This window comes from Populus trichocarpa, chromosome 6, assembly GCF_000002775.5.
Source record: "Populus trichocarpa isolate Nisqually-1 chromosome 6, P.trichocarpa_v4.1, whole genome shotgun sequence".
Taxonomy (NCBI): domain Eukaryota; kingdom Viridiplantae; phylum Streptophyta; class Magnoliopsida; order Malpighiales; family Salicaceae; genus Populus; species Populus trichocarpa.
The window spans coordinates 4,506,809-4,525,468 of record NC_037290.2 but is presented as its reverse complement, the minus strand read 5'-3'; the positions used below and the strand labels follow the sequence as shown (position 1 = coordinate 4,525,468).

At 35.9% G+C, this 18,660-nt stretch overlaps 3 protein-coding genes and 1 non-coding gene across 7 annotated transcripts; 1 reads left to right on the top strand and 3 right to left on the bottom strand.

The window, feature by feature from the left end:
- Positions 1-1,103: 1,103 nt before the first annotated feature.
- On the bottom strand, positions 1,104-4,461 carry LOC18099909 (monogalactosyldiacylglycerol synthase 2, chloroplastic). The gene is made up of 8 exons (XM_006381033.3): positions 3,878-4,461; positions 3,300-3,472; positions 2,698-2,859; positions 2,465-2,606; positions 2,138-2,362; positions 1,970-2,032; positions 1,801-1,875; positions 1,104-1,697 (listed from the first exon to the last, which is right to left on the bottom strand). Exons 1-8 carry the CDS (start codon positions 4,205-4,207, stop codon positions 1,437-1,439), a joined length of 1,431 nt encoding a protein of 476 aa, XP_006381095.2. The 5' UTR covers positions 4,208-4,461; the 3' UTR covers positions 1,104-1,436.
- A 3,075-nt stretch (positions 4,462-7,536) lies between these two features.
- Positions 7,537-7,610, bottom strand: TRNAR-UCG (transfer RNA arginine (anticodon UCG)). Its single transcript has one exon. It is a non-coding gene; the product is annotated as a tRNA-Arg (tRNA).
- Positions 7,611-8,738: 1,128 nt separating this feature from the next.
- Positions 8,739-13,884, top strand: LOC18099908 (uncharacterized). 3 transcript variants are annotated; one of them, XM_006381032.3, is made up of 3 exons: positions 8,739-8,895; positions 10,245-10,600; positions 10,910-13,884. In XM_006381032.3, exons 2-3 carry the CDS (start codon positions 10,257-10,259, stop codon positions 13,620-13,622), a joined length of 3,057 nt encoding a protein of 1,018 aa, XP_006381094.3. In that variant the 5' UTR covers positions 8,739-8,895; positions 10,245-10,256; the 3' UTR covers positions 13,623-13,884. The 3 variants fall into 3 exon arrangements, with proteins under 3 accessions (XP_006381094.3, XP_024458767.2, XP_024458766.2); XM_024602999.2 differs by having other exon boundaries at positions 10,895-13,884; XM_024602998.2 differs by having other exon boundaries at positions 10,892-13,884.
- An 848-nt stretch (positions 13,885-14,732) lies between these two features.
- On the bottom strand, positions 14,733-18,125 carry LOC18099907 (uncharacterized). 2 transcript variants are annotated; one of them, XM_024603000.2, is made up of 5 exons: positions 17,866-18,125; positions 16,321-16,364; positions 15,743-16,040; positions 15,370-15,458; positions 14,733-15,275 (listed from the first exon to the last, which is right to left on the bottom strand). In XM_024603000.2, the coding sequence occupies exons 1-5, from the start codon at positions 17,924-17,926 to the stop codon at positions 15,099-15,101; spliced, it is 669 nt and encodes a 222-aa protein (XP_024458768.1). In that variant the 5' UTR covers positions 17,927-18,125; the 3' UTR covers positions 14,733-15,098. The 2 variants fall into 2 exon arrangements, with proteins under 2 accessions (XP_024458768.1, XP_006381092.1); XM_006381030.3 differs by having other exon boundaries at positions 14,733-15,458; positions 17,866-18,116.
- Between the last annotated feature and the right edge of the window lie 535 nt (positions 18,126-18,660).

Sequence of the window (18,660 nt, the reverse complement as noted above, 5' to 3'; positions counted from 1 at the left end):
CTAACAAGATCAAGATCAAAGAAGATGAAATGCATCATTTTAATAAAAACTACTGATCAGGGTTGATCAGTAACCCAAACATTTTTTCGGATCAATGTTCGAATCTGATCTAGCTACTATGGGCCCGCAACCAACAAACACAGCTTACTATGAAACTTCGAATTAATATTCTATGCCAGGAATCTTAACTTGCAAGTTACAACCTGCTTCGTGGCTTATTCAAGATTCTCCTCGATGCTGTCATCAATTTCCAAAGATATTACGAAATGCTGTTTTTTTCCTTTAACATTGTGCGTATCTTCTGAGCTGTATATACAGAGATTAAACGATACGTTCATCTGAAATCTTATGTCCGTGACTTTCTTTAAAACTTAAAGGCAAAATGACAAGAAAGAAAACAAAACCAGTTACCGTCAGAACCTACCAACCATTCCTTCAATAGTATATATAGTATAGGATCCATTGTTCAAGCTCTCAAGTCATCTCTCTTCCTAAGCTAGGAGGGTTGTTTGTCTGAAAGAGGACGAAAATATTAAGTTTAATTATTTATGGTCATAGCTTGCTCTAACCAATCACTTGTCTGCCCCACAATTAACACGTCAAAGGTTGTAATTGTACACAATCCACCACCTTACTATCAGATCGCTTCAGATTGATTGTTGTTCTGTTGTAAACATTCAGCAACTGTCAATAACACAGCAGTAAGATATAATAAAATTGAAAGGACATCAAACAAGTTATTTTCAATTGTTTGCTTGGGGATCAATTTTGTTCTTCCATTTCCTTTTTACAAAAGCTACGGTGAATTGAAGTAATCACAATGTGGTTATTTCATTAGAAAATTGTAATTGAATAATTTATTCTGTGAAGTTGTAGCAGAGATTTCTTCGTTTTTTCCAACATTGACATGAAGTCGGAACAACTAGCGTGCCTTAATTATTCAGATTATCAGTATCAATGTACAAGTCGGTCTTCTTCTATATTGTTTAAGCTCGAAGTAAATTATAGCAGGGGCTATATTCAAAGCCAAGCAAACTAGACTTCTTTGTTGTAAAGAAAAACCATCCTAGTCAAGCATATATATAGATTGAAGATTACAGGACTAAAATTTCAAGCAATCAATGCCATTATGCCAGGGTTAAACTGAAGAGGGAAGCATGATTCAATATCCTAAGGAACTATTAAGAAAAAGATTATACAACACAGTCAAGTTTCACCAGACCACTAACTCCTCCCAAAAAATACCCTAAAAGAATCACAACCTTTACGAACATCAGAACATGTTCTTAGAAGAATTCACTCTCCCATTAGTTGGTACTCATAGACTCTTAAGGACAAAGAATGGCACTATTAGAACTAGCTATACATTTCATTCTAGTACTGACAAACCTTGGTCATGGTTGATGGTGCACACTGGACAGTGAAGGTTTCATTGATCAGATTATGCTTGTGAAAGATGCTGTCAATACATAAGGGATATTCACAAGAGGACCGCGTGCTTGTGCGAGTTCATGAATGTCCTTTATGATGTCAAAAACAGCCTCCGGTTGGGCTAGTTTGAGTGCATTCTCTGACATTCTTTCAAGTTCATCTGTTTTCGTGCAAAACCATTCTGTCACAATTTTTGCTGTTTCTTTAGGACTTCTGGTGAAGACACCAGCCCCATTGTCTACCACATAAGGAACATTTCCCTTTTCCTGCGGTTGCCAAATGAAGATAAAAAAATGAGATGAAATAAGAACTAAATCTTGACTGTTAGTTTGTCAAGTTAAGCAAATGTGCAGAACGCCAATCGCTTACTTGTCCCGGAATGTAGTCGTTGAGAATAATAGGTAGCCCCCTTATCAATGCTTCTGCAATAGTGCCAGGTCCAGCCTGTGAAACATTGAAGTCAGTAAAATCAATTAGATTAAGTTAATAAACAAAAAGGATTCATTTAGCATCTAAAGCTAAAATATCTTTAGCATACTTTTGTAATTATGCAGTCACAAGCTCCCATCCATTTCTCCATCTGTGTCTCAAATCCTCTAACCTGCAATTAGGCAAATAAAAAGATCATTCAACAAATAATTTTGTGAATGTATGAAGTATATCATACGCTTCACATACTACACGGACGGGAAGTAAAATCCAATACCTTAACTGGGATTGTCCATTCATGAGATTCCAATGTAGATTTAAGAACCTTATTACGGCCACAAATGATGATCAATTGCCCAAGTGGTTTCCCAAGTTCTTTATCAAACAACGATTCTCCAAGAGCCAATGCAGTTTTCTTAACAGGACCCATACCTTCACCACCTCCCATCAGTAAAACCGCAGGCAAACTAGGGTCCAGTTCAAGCTCTTCTCTTAACTCATCCTGTATGACAAGAAGCCAAAAAAAACAAGCGCACAGTTAAGTGAGAAAACCATCCTAGTAGAGCATAAGTGTGCTTTTAATTGTGTGATCACAGTTGTGCACCTTTGAAAGAACTGCACGAGCAAAAGATGGCCGGATAGGCAAACCAAAAACACGAATCTGAGAATCTTCTAGGCCATCTAATGCAGCCCTCTTGGCAACCTCCTCTGATGGGCAGAAGCATCTATTCACCCCAGGATGAAACCTGAAAGTACTTTCATTGTTACAATAGATAACCAGTTATGAAAAAGGGAAACAATGAGCCATATATCTTCAAAATGACTGAATTAACTTACCATGTAGGATGGCAGCTATTGAGGTCGGTGATGACTGTAACAAAAATCACTTTCTTTTGTAAGCCTTGCCATTTCAGAACCCACAAAGGAATATGCTGCATCATGGGATGAACACTGATAATTATATCCGGTTTGTACTCCATTAGACCAGCCTCCACCTCCCTACAATCACACACACAACAGAAAAAGATTAAAAAAGTTCCACTAGACTTATTAACACAAACATTGGATTCACTTTCTTTCCGACATCCAATCACATTTCCAGCTCAAGAAACAAATGATTTTAGCTTTAACAGTAATCAACATTGTGTGCTGATAAGTGGGGTCGGAAAGAATCATTTTCAAGAAGAACCTACAAATGCATAATCAATAGTGGAAGAGGAGAAAGAATAAAAAAAGTCCTTAAAAGCTCTGACATTATTAATCAAAAGATTCAATCTTTATTATACTGTAGTGACCAAATTGATGTATTAATCCATAAAATTAAAATGACAGCTGTAAATTAAAACTATAAACTACAATCCACTTGCCAGCTATAAATTATCATAAAATGAAGAAATATCTCCAGCGAAATAACTGAAAGATTGAGGGAATTAAATTACTTGGCATAGTAGGCAGCGATAGCGGCAAGATAGCTGGAGTGTATCCATCTTGGAGAAGTACTGTGAAATGCCACCTTCCATAGCTGTACGTGTTTCACCATGAATTTGTATTGCCTCTCCATATCATTCAATGGCCAGCCTGTGTACTCTTTCCAAACATCCTTCACAATTATCTGAAAGCAATTACATGTAGTAGAGGCCTTATTTAGCAGATGAATTCTTGAAGTCCAGAAACAAAATTTCACCAGTAAAACAGAGGAGGAGAGATGGGGAAAAGGCCTTGAAAAGAGGAGGAATTGATTGAACGTGAAAATAACAGAATTGATTATTTGCCGTGGAAAAAAACGTTTAGCAAATTAGAGAAGAAAACAGCAAACAAATAAATCCAAGAAGAACAAAATGGCTACTACCATATTGACAAAATCGGCACTTTCCTTATCCACCTTACATATATAGAAAAACAAAACAAAACAAAACACCTCTAACAAGATAATCAGAAGATCAAAATCAGAGGCAACAAAAAACAAAAAAAAAATCATGTTCTACACAGAAGGAAACTCAAAGCCTAAATCACACACCCTGTATTCATCACCATATTCAAGCTTGAAAGCATCACGAATGGCTTCAGCAGAAGCACGATGACCACCACCTGTATCACTCATAAGGATCAAAACATTCTTGGCTCTCTCAGCACCAATTTGAACAAGTTCCATGGTCCCATCTTCCTCTTCAAAATCATCGTCACTCTCTTGGATATAATACTTAAGCTTTTGTAGATTGTTGCAATTATAGCTGTCGCTGCTGCTGCTGCTATCACTATTACTGCTAACGGACCCAAGATTACTATAAACTCTTTGTAAAACCTCAGTAAATGATGTTTTCCTCGGAGGAGCCTGCACCTTCATCATTATAACGAACCTTCAAGTATTTGAAAAGTCGGTAACAGAAAAGGCAAGAAAAACCAAGTAAAACCGAACGGTCGAACTTCCTTCCCGCCACCGGAAAATGGGGTTTTTCCTGGCCGAGAGAGAGAGAGAAAGTGGTGGTTTTGAGAGAGAACGAGGGAGGGGCAAAGGAGAGAGGGAGTGAAGGTTATATTGTTGGTGTTTAAGGTTGTGTGTGTTGGCAAGAAAATGTTTTTGTAGGTTTTAAAATTGTAGTGGAAGGATGCTAATAATGTGCTTAGCTGCCAAAGAAATACGCCTTTTTTGCATTAGGATTTATGGCTTTTTGTGGGGGGTTATTTAGAGAGTTTATTAGCCGTCGGATTCGCATTTTATTTTGGAATGTTCGTCTGGGGAGATTTTTAGATTCGAATCTTCTAAAATAGTGCTTGCCGCTTGGATGGTCATGGTGAGTTTTGGGTTTTGCTTTTGTGCCCTTTTCTTTTTGGGTATTTGCTCGTGTCGGCTAAGAAAGAGGGAAGAAGATGGTGTTGTTAACGAGGGTGGAAGGGGAAGACAAGTTCGGCCCTTGATGATGGTTCCAATTGGCTGTTGTGTTGAATTATGCGTAATTAATTTATGATAATTGAAAATGGTAAATAGAGGAGAGGGACAAGAAAATAATAATAAAAAAAAGAAATTATTGGGTTTTACTTGAATTAATCAAATATTGCCATGATTTTAAGATGTTCTTGGCATCATTCAACTAAGTTAGGCTCTCATAACGAATTGAAAACGATTCATGGGTTAATTTCTTTTTCATAGACTTCGTTCTTGCCTTCTCATCAATGTAATGATTTTTTTGTCTTTTTTCTCATCATTATCTCATCGATCTCTTAATTACTTGCTATTTTGCATTCATTATCCATAATCATTCCATATATATATATATATATATACATTCATTGATATTAAATTTTTTTTAATAATTTTAAGAAGATATCTTCACGGTTGTCTAGTATATTCAGAATAATTCATTTTTCTGAATATTAATTTTTTTAATAAAAAAAACTCAATTCTTCTCTTGAAGTTAATGTAGCCCCTCTGGATAATCATTAATCCACAATGATTTGTTTTTTGTTTTTTTAGTAATTTACATTTTGATCCTTTAATATTTTTTATTTGATCCTTTAATATTACAATAATATGGGTTTGGGCTTTTACCAATTGTTTTGTATGTCTGCCAATAAAAATCTTAAAAGTGTTGAGAAAATATTTTGTTGCTTGATTAATACTTATTTTGGCGCGATAAAATTCAATTTTATTGGCTTAGAGCAACAGAGGCTTCAAAGACCGAATTTTAAGCTTTAGAGAATATTGAACCCCTTTAATTTTCTCTTATTGGGGATGGGGTTGCATGAGCAAAGAAAGATTATTATAATCACTTCTTTTTGTTAGTGATTATTATGTTAGTTAAGGATTGAGGTTTGTTATTTTTTTGTTTTGAAAAATATTATTTTTGTGCAGATTATTATGATCACTTCTTTTAATTTAATTAGGTTTTTTTATTGTTGATGCTTGTTTTTTTATCATATAATTAAATAAAATAAAATTATTTTAGTCAGTCAAGTCTATGAACCGAGTCGCAAATTTTTTTTACTTTTTTAAAACAAGCTTGCAAAGCCTAGACATTCTTTTTACGCTATTGTTTTTGTCCAACCTGCAGTGTAACGCATGCCACCAATTCGTTATTTTTTTCTTTTTGGTAAGCATTCTTTTTGTGTAGAATATTATGATCATTCCTTTTAATTTAATTTGGTTGACTCATTGTTGTTGCTTTTTTTCGTATCGTTTTGATGTAATGATGTCAAAAATAACCTTTAAAAATAAAAATATATATTATTTTGATGTAATTTCGAGTAAAAAATACTTTAAAAAACAATCGCTATCACACTCACAAACACCAAAGAATGAATCACGAATGCTTTTTTGTTCTAAGTACTAAATTTGTAGGTAATTGCTAAAAGTCGTTGATCTTTTCTTATCACCTTGAGTTTGACCATCCAATTATATAGAAAGTTACACTTGATTACAAAAGGAATATGCTTATGGTGTGATCTAACTATGAATAACAAAAATAAGAGAATAGTTACTTAGATCATACTAGATTACAAGCACGTGCTATGTTGCATGTTAAATCAATTTTTTTAACATAAAAAATACTAAGATGTTGCTAATATGTTTTTCTAATAGAAAAAAAATTAAATTGTGTAGGGATTGATCTAATATGACTCAGTTAACTTGGCAAATCAAATTAAAGACAACCTAAATTAACCTGTCAAACCCGCGATCCAGGTCATAAGACCGAGATAACCCAATAGAAAGTAAATTAAAACAAATCATGAAGTTTAGTTTCCGATCAACCTAGTGTTGAAAGATGAAATTGAAAAACAAATCAGTTTAAAAAAGAACATAAAAAATAACTCAAGTCAACTCAGGTTAACCTGCCGAACCCGTAACTAGGAGTCATAAGACATGTATAACCTTACAAAAAACAAGTCTAAACAAATAACGAAGCCTAATTCTCAATCAACTCAACGTTGAAGGATAAAATTGAAAAAGAAAAGGTCAATTAGAAAATGAAAAAAAAAAGCTTGAATCAACTGAGTTAACTTGTCAAACTCATAATACAGGTCATGAGAATGAGATAACCTCATAAAAAATAAATTGAAAAAAAAAACCATAAAGCTCAATGTCTAACGAACCTAATATTAAAAGATGAAATTAAAATTAAAAAATGAGGGAGAAAAATATTATTTCAATGAATAGTATTGATCCGCGATTCGGGTCATGAGATTAGAATAACCTTAAAATAAATAAATTGAAAAACAAATATGAAGTTCATTTCTTAATAAATGTAATTTTGAAGAACAAAATATAAATTAAAAAAAATATAAATTAAAAAAAATTATTTGAATAAATAGTGATTTGTGAAGAGAGGTATAAAATTCCTTCTTTTCTGGTAATTATTTTTGAATCAATGATCTGTCCCTAGATAAAGAAGTCGATAAAAATATAAAAATGAAGCTGCTTTTCTTCTCATGTTATTACTATTATTATTGGATGGCCAAAAAGAAGCTTTACAGTGATTGGATTTTGCAGCAGCAGCAAGCAAAAAACAAGTGTGGGAGAAAAAGTATGGACCATGGGGGTGATATATTGATTTCATGATAAGGATCTTGATTATTGTTATAATAATAATAATAATAATAATAATAATAATTTTAAAAAACAATCATTGCTAGGAATATATTGTTGAAAAAGGCAAGTCTGGAATGAGGTAAAATCTCACGCGACCACAGTGGGAGTCGAACCCACGACCTTTTGATCCGAAGTCAAACGCGCTAATCCACTGCGCTATGCGGTCAACATGTTATGTGGTCGCTGATATTTATATATACCCTACTTAATTGTTTTTTAAACAGCCAACATTAATTTATATGGCATGGCTGATAGCATTACTTCAACATCTTTTTTAATTGGTGGTCGGACCGCATCTCTCCCTCTCAACTTTAGCCAATCAGGCCATATGGAGATCTTAATTTATACGTGCATTACTTCATTTTGCATATATATATTTTTATTCTTGTCATTATAGAATATGATAATATTTTGAGTTTAGTTAAAATTTATTGATTGTGGTTATTGTGGTTTTTTACAGGTTTTTGTAAGTGAGATAAAATTTTAGGTATAGTTTTTATATAGAGGAAACTATGTCCAAATATTAATAAGATCGTAAATATTTCAACTATTTAAAATCATAAAGTAAATAAAAATTCAAGTTAATAAAAACTATAGTTTTATAAATTTTTTCATACTTAAAACATGAAAATGATCCAGAACCTTACAGTAGCTAAAACGATCTGACTATTTTGCCAATTATTTATCAAATATTTAATCGTTTCTTAAAACAATCTCTTTAAAAATATCACGGTTTTAAACTGCAATATTGAATCAAATACCGCGGTTTAGAAACGCGACATTTCCTTAATGTCGCAGCTATGAATCACAACATCAATTATCACGATTCTAAAACACAATATATATCAAATGTCACGATTCTAAACTGTAATATTATTGAAATATCGGATATGAACCATGATATCTTTAAATTGTGTTATTTTACCAAAAGTTTTTTTTATCATATGTTATTTTAGTATTTAATTATATTTTAAATGCTAATTATCCAATTTATCCCCAAATAAAATATAAAAACTCACTTAAATATAATTTTATTTTTGTCTTTTATTATATTCTGTCTACTTTATCCTTTTTATCCTTATTATCTTCATCCCTTCTATTCTAAAACAATAATCGAACGAGATTGCATCCTTCATTTCATCTCATTCTTGTATCATTCTCAACAAAAATCCCGGGAAAAAAATGTATAAAATATACCCTGCAAACGACATCGTATAGGCAACCGGATGGTAAAAACAAGCAAATACAGTCCTTGCACACCTCTTGTTCTTTTCTTAAATTTCCAAAACAACCCCTATAAATTCCACTCTCTTCCAAATTCAGCCCAACGTTTATAATTTAGTTTTCCAATACACCCTTCCCCCACCTTGCTTCGATAATTCATTCAAATTCCACAAAGCCCCCAATTCTAGGGTTTCCATCTATCACAAATCCCTGCCTCTCATCCTCTGGTAAAATCCCTTCTTTTTTACTCTTTATAAATCAAAGATTTCATCTCTCTCTAAATATCAATAAAAGTTTCACCTCTATAGTCTTCTTGTGCGTTTTTTTTATTAGTGACAATATTAAGCTCACGTGGCATGCTAATGTAGTGTCTTTCTTTCTGATTTTGTTTCTACAATCTTGATTATCTGAGATTTGGGTTATTGGGATTTTGTTAAATAGTGTTGGTTTTGTAGATTTTTCGGCGAGTTGATCATAGACTTTGGTTTGGTTGACTTTTGTTTGTGTGAGCTGTTTGGTTTGTTTGTGTTTTGACATTGTTGTTTAGTGATAGTTTTTGTGCTGTTTCGTTGCTGGGAGTTGTAATGTCTTGTGCTTTTTTGCTGTTTTACTTGTAATGTGGTTGTGTAATTGTTGGTTTTTGACAGTTCAGGTTGTTTTGTGTCTGTTAGTGGTTTATCCCTTGGATAGTTAGCTTGGGTGCAGTGATTGGGCAGTTTGTGACATTGTTATGCTATGTTTGAAAGGCAATAACTGTGTTAGTAACCAAAATGGATTAGTTTCCTGTTGTGGTGGAGTGGCTGATGGGGCTGGACCAATAAGTCGGGGGCTAATTGAAAGTTTGCTCTTAAAGTGTCTTGTAAGTTGGGACAAGGATAGGGAGAGAACATCTGATTCGCTTGCCTATCAGTCTTTTCAGGAGTTAGTTTCATGTATTTTAGTGTTTACTCGTGATTTGCTTTCAGTGGCTGGTTTGTTCATATGTTAGAGCTTTGCTTTGCATGTCCCTTGAAAATGGGAACTTGAATAACTGTATTCAAGTTGTAAAATTCAAGCCAATTTGGTTTTGATTTGCCCTTGCCCTTGATTTACGGCACATGCTACGCAGCACTGTGTGCACTCATGTACTTGATCTGCTAAGATCGAACAATGTCTCTGCATATAATCACCAACTTGTGTTTCGTTGTGCTGTATTGAAAAGATATTCAGCAATCCAACTTTTACAGGCATGCTCCTTAACTTCCTTATAGATTGTAAATCAGAGCATTGTTCCATCAAGATATACCAAGGAAACTTCTTCTCAAATTGGTTGTAACCAGATGTGCTTGCATTCTTCTAAAACTATGATCAGCGCCCCTGTAACATGTTTTTGTATGCTTTTACAGTTTCTTGATAGCTTTTGAACATACTTTCTAATTGTAAACATATGAAACAATCTTTTATCTCAGAATTTGTTTGTCATACAGAAGTATAGACTGTTTTGGAGATTAAAAAGATGCATGAGATGTGTGTGTGTGTGTGTGTGTGTGTGTCTCTGGGTATAATAACATGTTTTGATTGTCAATTTGAACCACAGAAGTGATTTCTGATGCCAAGGGAAAAGCTTATACTGATCTGCCAGTCTGGTGGTGAATTTGTGACGAATGATGATGGGAGTTTATCATATAATGGAGGAGAGGCACATGCCCTAGATATCAATATTGAAACTGTGTTTGATGATCTGAAATTAAAATTGGCAGAAATGTGTAACTTGGAATATGAATCTTTGTCAATGAAGTATTTTATCCCTGGAAACAAGCGAACTCTAATTACTGTATCTAGTGACAAAGACCTGAAAAGGGTGTTTGATTTTCATGGGAACTTGATCACAGCAGATGTATTTGTCATGGGAAGAGAAGGTTTTAAACATGAAGACTACATGCATACTAGCAGGTATATTTTTCTGCCTTTCAGCTGCCTCATGTCTCTAAGAGCATGGATTATTGATTTTCATTTTTGAACAAGTCTTATAATTCTTACTTTACTAAAAATCAGTAATTGTCAAGTTGTTGTATTGAGAGATTTCAATGCCATAGCATTGCTCCCCAAACTGGGTTCTTTGATGAATGACCCCGTGTTCTTCCACAGTAACCCTTAGTTTTTAATTTGGTACATTGTGATTGGTGGAATTTTTTTGGTTGCAGCAGTCATGGGGTTTTCTCTCTTTCTGACATTGATTAATAGTAGTTTTAAAAATTACAGAGGAAGTGGGATCCAACTAGCTGAAACTGTGCTGTCTCCAGTTCCTATCACAGTCGCTCCTGCTGCGGCCGCCTTTGGCAGCCGTCGTGTATTGTCATCTAAATCGAAAAGAGCTGCCAAGGATAAAGCCCAAAGCCGTGCATCATCCTGTCTTGCTGTCACTACTCCAACAGTCACTCCTGCTACTGTTGCCTCTGTTAGTCGTCGTGTATTGTCTTCTAAAACCGCAAATGCTGCCAATGCAGAAGCTAAAAGCCCTGCTAGTGTGGCACTGGCCATTATCTCAAAAAAATCTCCTGCCACCATTACCAAGGATCCTGGTGTTGCTAGTTTGATTCCAACAGATCTTGTCACTGTTCCTGTTGATACAACTGTCCATGACTCAGTTACAGTTGATATGAATACTTCCCCTGCTGACACTGTTAAGAAGCGAAGGCGCATTGCATCCTGGAATATCAGTGCCAATGGTCCCAGCATTGTTCTTGATGACAATGACAACAACAATGACAATACTGGTGATGTTAATGGAGAGACCAGAAGCACGTCACGAAAGACGAACACGAGGACAAGAAAAGGTACATCAAGGAAGAAGAACGCTTGGGACCATGATAATGCCTTTGTAGATGTCGAAATAGAATGGCAATCAGACAATGAAGATAGTGAACTATGTGTACATGGTGTGAACTCTAAGGATGTTTCAGTGGAAAGGATGGTTGCCTCTTGGAAAAAGAGAATTACTGGGGTAGGCCAGGACTTCAAAGATGTAGCTGAATTTCGTGATGCCCTGCAGAAATATTCCATTGCACGCCGTTTTGCATACAGATTGAAAAAGAATGACACTAATCGAGCAAGTGGCAGATGTGTGGTTGAAGGCTGTTCTTGGAGGATTCATGCATCTTGGGTCGAATCTGAACAAGTATTTAGGATAAAAAAGATGAATAAGTCACATACTTGTGAAGGAGAATCATGGAAGCGTGCTACTCCAAATAAAAATTGGCTGGTCAGTATCATAAAAGACAGGTTAAGACAGACACCGCGGCAAAAACCAAAGGACATTGCCAATGGCCTTTTCCAAGACTTTGGGGTGGCGTTGAACTATTCTCAAGTGTGGCGTGGAATTGAGGATGCAAAGGAGCAACTTCAGGGTTCCAAGAAAGAGGCATATAATATGTTGCCTTGGTTTTGTGATAAGATAGTGGAGGCAAATCCTGGCAGTTTTGTGAAGCTTTCTGTTGATGATGATAGCAAATTTCAGCGTCTTTTTGTATCCTTTCATGCCTCAATATATGGTTTTCAGAATGGTTGTCGCCCAATTCTCTTTCTTGATTCTACAACTTTAAAATCAAAATACCATGAGATTTTGCTGACAGCTACTGCATTAGATGGAGATGACGGGCTTTTTCCAGTTTCCATTGCTATAGTGGACATTGAAAATGGTGATAATTGGAAATGGTTTTTGAAGCAGTTGAAAGCTGCAATTTCAACTTCACAATCAGTAACTTTTGTCTCTGATAAAGAGAAGGGGTTGATGAAATCAGTGCTTGAAGTATTTGAGAATGCTCACCATGGTTACTCTATATACCATCTGCTGGAAAACTTGAGGAGAAATTGGAAGGGGCCATTCCATGGAGACGGGAAAGTTTCTTTGCCTGGAAGTTTAGTGGCAGCTGCCCATGCAGTCCGACTTGATGGTTTTAGAATGCACACGGAGCAAATTAATCGGATTTCTTCAAAAGTTTATGATTGGCTTATGCAGATCGAACCAGAATGTTGGACGAATGCACTATTCAAGGGAGAGCGTTATAATCATATTACAGTTGATGTTGCAGCAACATACACTGACTGGATTGAAGAAGTGCGGGAGCTACCTATAATACGGAAGCTGGAAGCACTTACATGCAAGATAATGGGATTGATCCGCACATGTCAAATGGATTCAAATGGCTGGACTGCAAAACTTACTCCATCCAAGGAGAAAAAGCTACAAGAAGATGCTCTGAGAGCTCAATTTTTAAAAGTATTATTCTCATCCGATACCTTATTTGAGGTTCATGATGACTCTATTCATGTCGTGGATACTGAAAAAAGGGACTGCACTTGTCTCGAGTGGAAACTGACTGGGCTCCCTTGTCGCCATGCTATTGCTGTCTTTAAATGCAAAGGCAGTAGCATATATGATTATTGTTCAAAATACTACACTGTTGATAGCTTTCGCATGACGTATTCAAAGTCAATACACCCTGTTTTAGACAATTTCAAGGATCTGGCTGAAGAAAAAGAAGTCTCCGGGTCGGTGCAGGTGCTTCCTCCTAATACCCCAAGGCCTCCAATCCAGCCAGAGGAAAAACGATATTACTACAGAAAGGGAGAACCCACAAGGGTAATGTCTTGCAGCAGATGCAAGGGAGAAGGGCACAATAAGGCTACATGCAAGCAACCCACCCTACCCCTGGAACATGCCCCAGCTCCAGCTCTTGATGCCCCAGCTCCAGCTCTTGATGCCCCTGCTCCAGCTCCAGTTCTAGCTCTTGATGCCCCTGCTCCAGCTCTAGCCCTTGATGCTCCAGCTCTAGCCCTTGATGCCCCAGCCCCAGGTGGCAGAGAGCTGGCATTCATAGCCCAACCCTTGGAACATGCTACCGCCCCAGGTGGTGAAGAGCTGACACTGATGGAGCCCTGTCCTGGTAGTCCAAGCCCAGCTCAAGTTTCTTAATGTGCCCAATTTACTACTGGTTCAAAACGGGACCTTGATGAGTCTGCCTTTCCTGTATCAACAATAATGTACAGTTATATGAGCAATAATGCTACGGAAGTGCTCTGCACTTGATATAAAGAATGAAATAGTGCTGTGTCGGTGTGACACTGCCTTACTTTTTGTGCCTGAACAGCATGAATTCTTGTAAGATTTGAGTTTGCACTTTCCAAGAACCATTTTTGCAAAAATTGGACTGTAAGATGCTGAAAGTTCTACATTATCTGGTTGTGGAAACGTAATCAATTTGGAACACGTGGTCCTGAACTCCTAACAAGTGAGAAAAAATTTTCCTTGGGTGAGCTGATGAGATCTTTAATTTTCCTTTCCTATGCCTTACAGTTAAAGTAGGGCAGCTTCCATAAACGTAGGGCATCGGGGAGTTTCCCACCTACGCCCGAACTGCAGTTTACTTTCCAAGTACTATTTCACTTTATTCCATAAGGAATTGATTCTTTTGACATTTCTTCATGAAGCTACATTTCCTTTCAAAACAGAAATTCATGTTAGGAATTTTAGCAGGTCAATCTTTGCAAGGATTGAAGTTTGCTTTGTTTGCGTAGAGCTTAACTGATGATACAGGAAAATTTAGGAGCAAAGGCTCTTGTAGGTATATAGTGCAGCAGGTATTTCAGACGTCCTTCTGTAACTGTTCCTCTACCAACAGGGAAGTAGCGGCCATCCTCAATGCTGAAATGAGTAACCAATCCGAGCGGTCATTTTTGCTGGCCCTCTAAAATCCGATTACAAATGCACAATCTTCCCTTGTTGGCCACGTCTTTAGCAGCAAGAGGTAGGGTGAACATGGTGTTTCATCTTTTCTGGCAGAGGATTTTATGACCTTTTGGCTCATACTTGACAATAGCATGTTCCTTGAAACTCCTGTCCTAGTTTTTGAACTACCAGCATTATGGAATTGATAACACGAAGGGAAACAGATTATATGTTACTCTGGGCAATCAGTCTTGCAAATCCCTGTTCAAAGCTTCCAAGCAGGAACAAATTAAAACATTTTCATATTTGAACGTGTACTGCCACTTCTTACACCAATACAATTACAATATTGTCAACTCATACCAAAAAACTAAGATAGTCATTTACTGATATTTTGAATTTGTTGTACCGCCACTTCATACACCAATACAAACGTGTGTACAACATTGTCAACTCGTACAACAAAACTAAAATTGTCATTTACTAATATATTCTCCTAAATATGCCACCTTAACTGGTGTCCATATCTTGACAAAAACTGCGGTGTCTCTCTCTAGGCCTAGCACTAATGAGAGATGACTGCAGTTCATACTTCTTTTCAACATTCTCGACAGCAATTAGACTGTGAAGAACTGCCGATCAAAATCCTTTAGTCCTAATGACACCTCGCTAAGTCTATTTCAACCACCTATACTTCTTTCCATGTTCCCTGTCTTAAGTATGTTACGTCTGTCCTAGATAATCAATAGCATAGATGTAAGTCAACATCACATTACTCTTCTTCTCTAGAGGCATCTGCTTCAGAGAGCAAGCCCGAGCACAATGGGCAGGGAGGGTCACGCATATCTTCAATACTTGTTTTCTGCTCCAAACATTCTGAATGATAAACATGACCGCAAACTAGAATGGCCACAACAGAGAATTCACCAGTAGTTAATGCATTTCCTAGAAAATAATTTTTCCTTCTCACTAGTTTCTGACAGATTCCACATACCATCTTCACTGCATCAGATGAAACTGCATTCATTACCAAGGAACTGAATCTAACCCTGTCTGGCCTGCTAAATTCTATTTCCTTGTTTTCTGAAAAAGTGGAAACAAATTAAAGTCAATGCAAATAAATGTAAATAGCTGATGTGTTGAATCTTAAAGATGCATTGAAAAACTCTTTCATCTTGTGTGCATAAGAATTTTAGCTCTGAACTTGTAGAAAATGATACAACCTCTGATATTTTCGGAAATAATATAGAAATTATTTAGGTGCCCCATTTGTATACAAGCGTGAATGAAGCAGCTAGATGCTAGATTATTTCCATGGGGAAGGGAAAAACATTGTCTTCAACACCATGCAACTACGAATATCTCACCTGTATGGCACCCAGGCTTGGAGCCTGGTTGACTGATAAGCTTGAAGGTAAGCCTCTCATTACGTGAAAGGGCAGTCTTCCCATGAGAAGTTGATGCATCAGCATGGCTCCCCAAGTTTCTCCGGGAGTACTGATGACCATAGTAGTGTCGTGATCGTTTCAAGACTATTGAACGGCCAAGGTTGTGATTCTGATGTGCATGAGAATGTTGCGCATTCAATACCTTTACAGTGTTATCTGAAGTATCCACCATGGGTATGAGAGGCCTTGATTCACTAGACTCTAGCAAATAAGATTTCTGCAAAAGGAAAATTAAAAACAATTATTTTTTTCTTTTTTCTTTATTCTTTTTTTGTTCATCGTGACGACATTTAAATTTCTATTTGGTCACAATGTGAATAAAAAGAAATATGAAAAAATGTCTCATCCTGCACCAAGTATTCTGATCCAGACATAAGTTTTCAAGTTTTCAGTTTAACCCCTCATCATCATCCATGTAGGAAAGATAAAGTGAGAGCAAAGCAGCACGCGCAAGAAGGAATTACAGTATCTCATAATTAAGGAAAAAAACGACTAACCTCTCTAGACAACAATTCTGTTCCAGAAGAGCATGGCAAGTCATCTGCAACATAAGATACAACGATCATTTTCAGCCCAATCATTTCCTCTTAGAGTAAGAATGAGCTAAAAAGGAACTATTTCTAACCATTTACTTGACACAAAAGGTCCCAATCCTTTTTCTCTAACCAGGACTCATGCACTTTCAATGTCACTACTTTTTTATTTACCACATTGTAGGAACCACTGTTAAGCAGACATGATTATAAAGTTGAAGCGAAGGAAGAAAGAGCAACTAATGAATCACCACAGAGCAGGGCAATTAACATGATAGAAAACGTTCAACAGCTATGCAAGCAGGTCAGCAGCCACAAATGTGAAGGATGTAGAATAGGTAAATGTGGGAATCCGTTAACTCAAGGATTCCAAAGATCAGCAATCAAAAATCTCTGGGAGTAAATACAATGACATTTCCATTGATGGATAAGAGGATAGATTCGAAGATTAAGAAAAAAACCCATATCATTGCATCGACTACTTCTCAGTATTAAATAGCTACAAAGGCATGCGGCGAAATAATGATCGTGAGTCAAATTCCTGGGATGACAAATAAAGAATGCAGGATGTAAATGAGTGGACAATGTTGATAAAGGCAATCCATCAAATAAATTTATCAATCAAGAAATTAAAATAATCCAAAGTTCAATCGCCAATAAAGATGTATTGACAGGTCGTTCCATTAGCTAGAAAAAATATTTCATTGAGGCAAATTTGAAAATCCTAAAACAATAATAATATAAAAAAAAAAAACCATGCTGGAATGTAAAAGGTAACAATCACTGGGAATGGCATCCATGATCATCAATGTGAACACATGATAATGATCCCTGCAGGGCTCAGAAAGCCATGCACAGCAAATTGTTATAAGCCAAATTAAGAACTTGACACAGTTTTCTTTCCTTTATCTTGGGCTTGGCCAATTAATTTTCACAAACCCACACTCGAAATCCAACCCCACAAACTTAATCCCAGAGAAATTAATCACTTTTCTCCTCGGAATTCATGTTGCAGCTGCGCACATTCTCTGCTAGGATCCCAAAGACCCCATTTTCCATCAGATCAAACAATAATCAAATTACTTTATCAGACAAAAGGTAGCCGTGATCATTCAATCCAGCCTTGATCAAGGAGCAAAAAGTAACCCCCACGCATTTCACAGTGAGAAAATCAGAAAGATCAGGAACTAGTAGCAACCAGAGCAACAAACAATTTAAAGAAAAAGGAAGACAATTAAACCCTAACACTCAATTTTACTGTTAAGAATTCAAAAAAGAAAGAGGAAAAGACTCCTTTTTTAAGAAATAAAGAAAATCAAGTCTTCAATCTTTATAGCTTCATCCGTCATAGATTCTCATAAAACACAAAATCCCACCATAATCGCTTCTCTTCACTAAAGTAAAATCCCATTTCCATTCGATCATCAAGATTCAAAACTCCCTTCATCTCCCACCATTTTCTCAACAACCCCAAAATCATTTAAAGAAGCAAGAGAACTGATACATTACCCGAAGAAGAAGTGCACTTGGTCTTGTTATGATCACCACTACTTCTCTTTCTCTTCCCCATAACAAAAGAAAAACTTTGATGGTTTAGTCCCTTTGGTGGTGGCTGATGGTATTTACTGTTAAAAGGGTCTGAATTTGCGGTGATAAGAACTTTTATGTGTTACGAAGTGAACCTACGGTCATCAAAACACATAGGAAGGGAAAGAGAACTGCTTTTAAAAAGTTTCGAGATAGTTTATGTCTGAAAAAAAACAAAAAGAAAGAAAAAACGTGCGAAACGGTGGGTGAGGGAATTTGGATTGGCTGTTTTTCGTGTTAAAAAAAAAATAATGTATTGATAATAAGAATGAATTAAAAAAAATAGAAAAAATATTATTTTAATATTATTTTAAAAAAAAACTTTTAAAAATAAAGTTAACGCAATCTTAAACGCTACTTCTTTAACTTCCCTCTATGTCTTTTTATTTCTCCTTTTATTCTTGCTCCTACACGTAAAAACTGTCTCAAACCGTCCATTTTTTTTTAGATACAAGCTGTTTCTCTCTCTTTTTTTCAATGGCCAGTAGACGATATTTATCGTCTGTTCATAACTATTTTTAACTCAAAGATTGGTTTTGATAATTAAAGATATTTGTTTTTTTTTTAATTTTTATTTTAATATTAAAGTTAGTGTTTAAAAGAAATTATTAATTTTGTATCCCAACATATAAGGGTGTTTCTAAAATTTTTTAAAAAATTGATAATCATTTTTTAAATAAAATCATGAAGCTGTTATGAAGGTTTACAAAATAAATG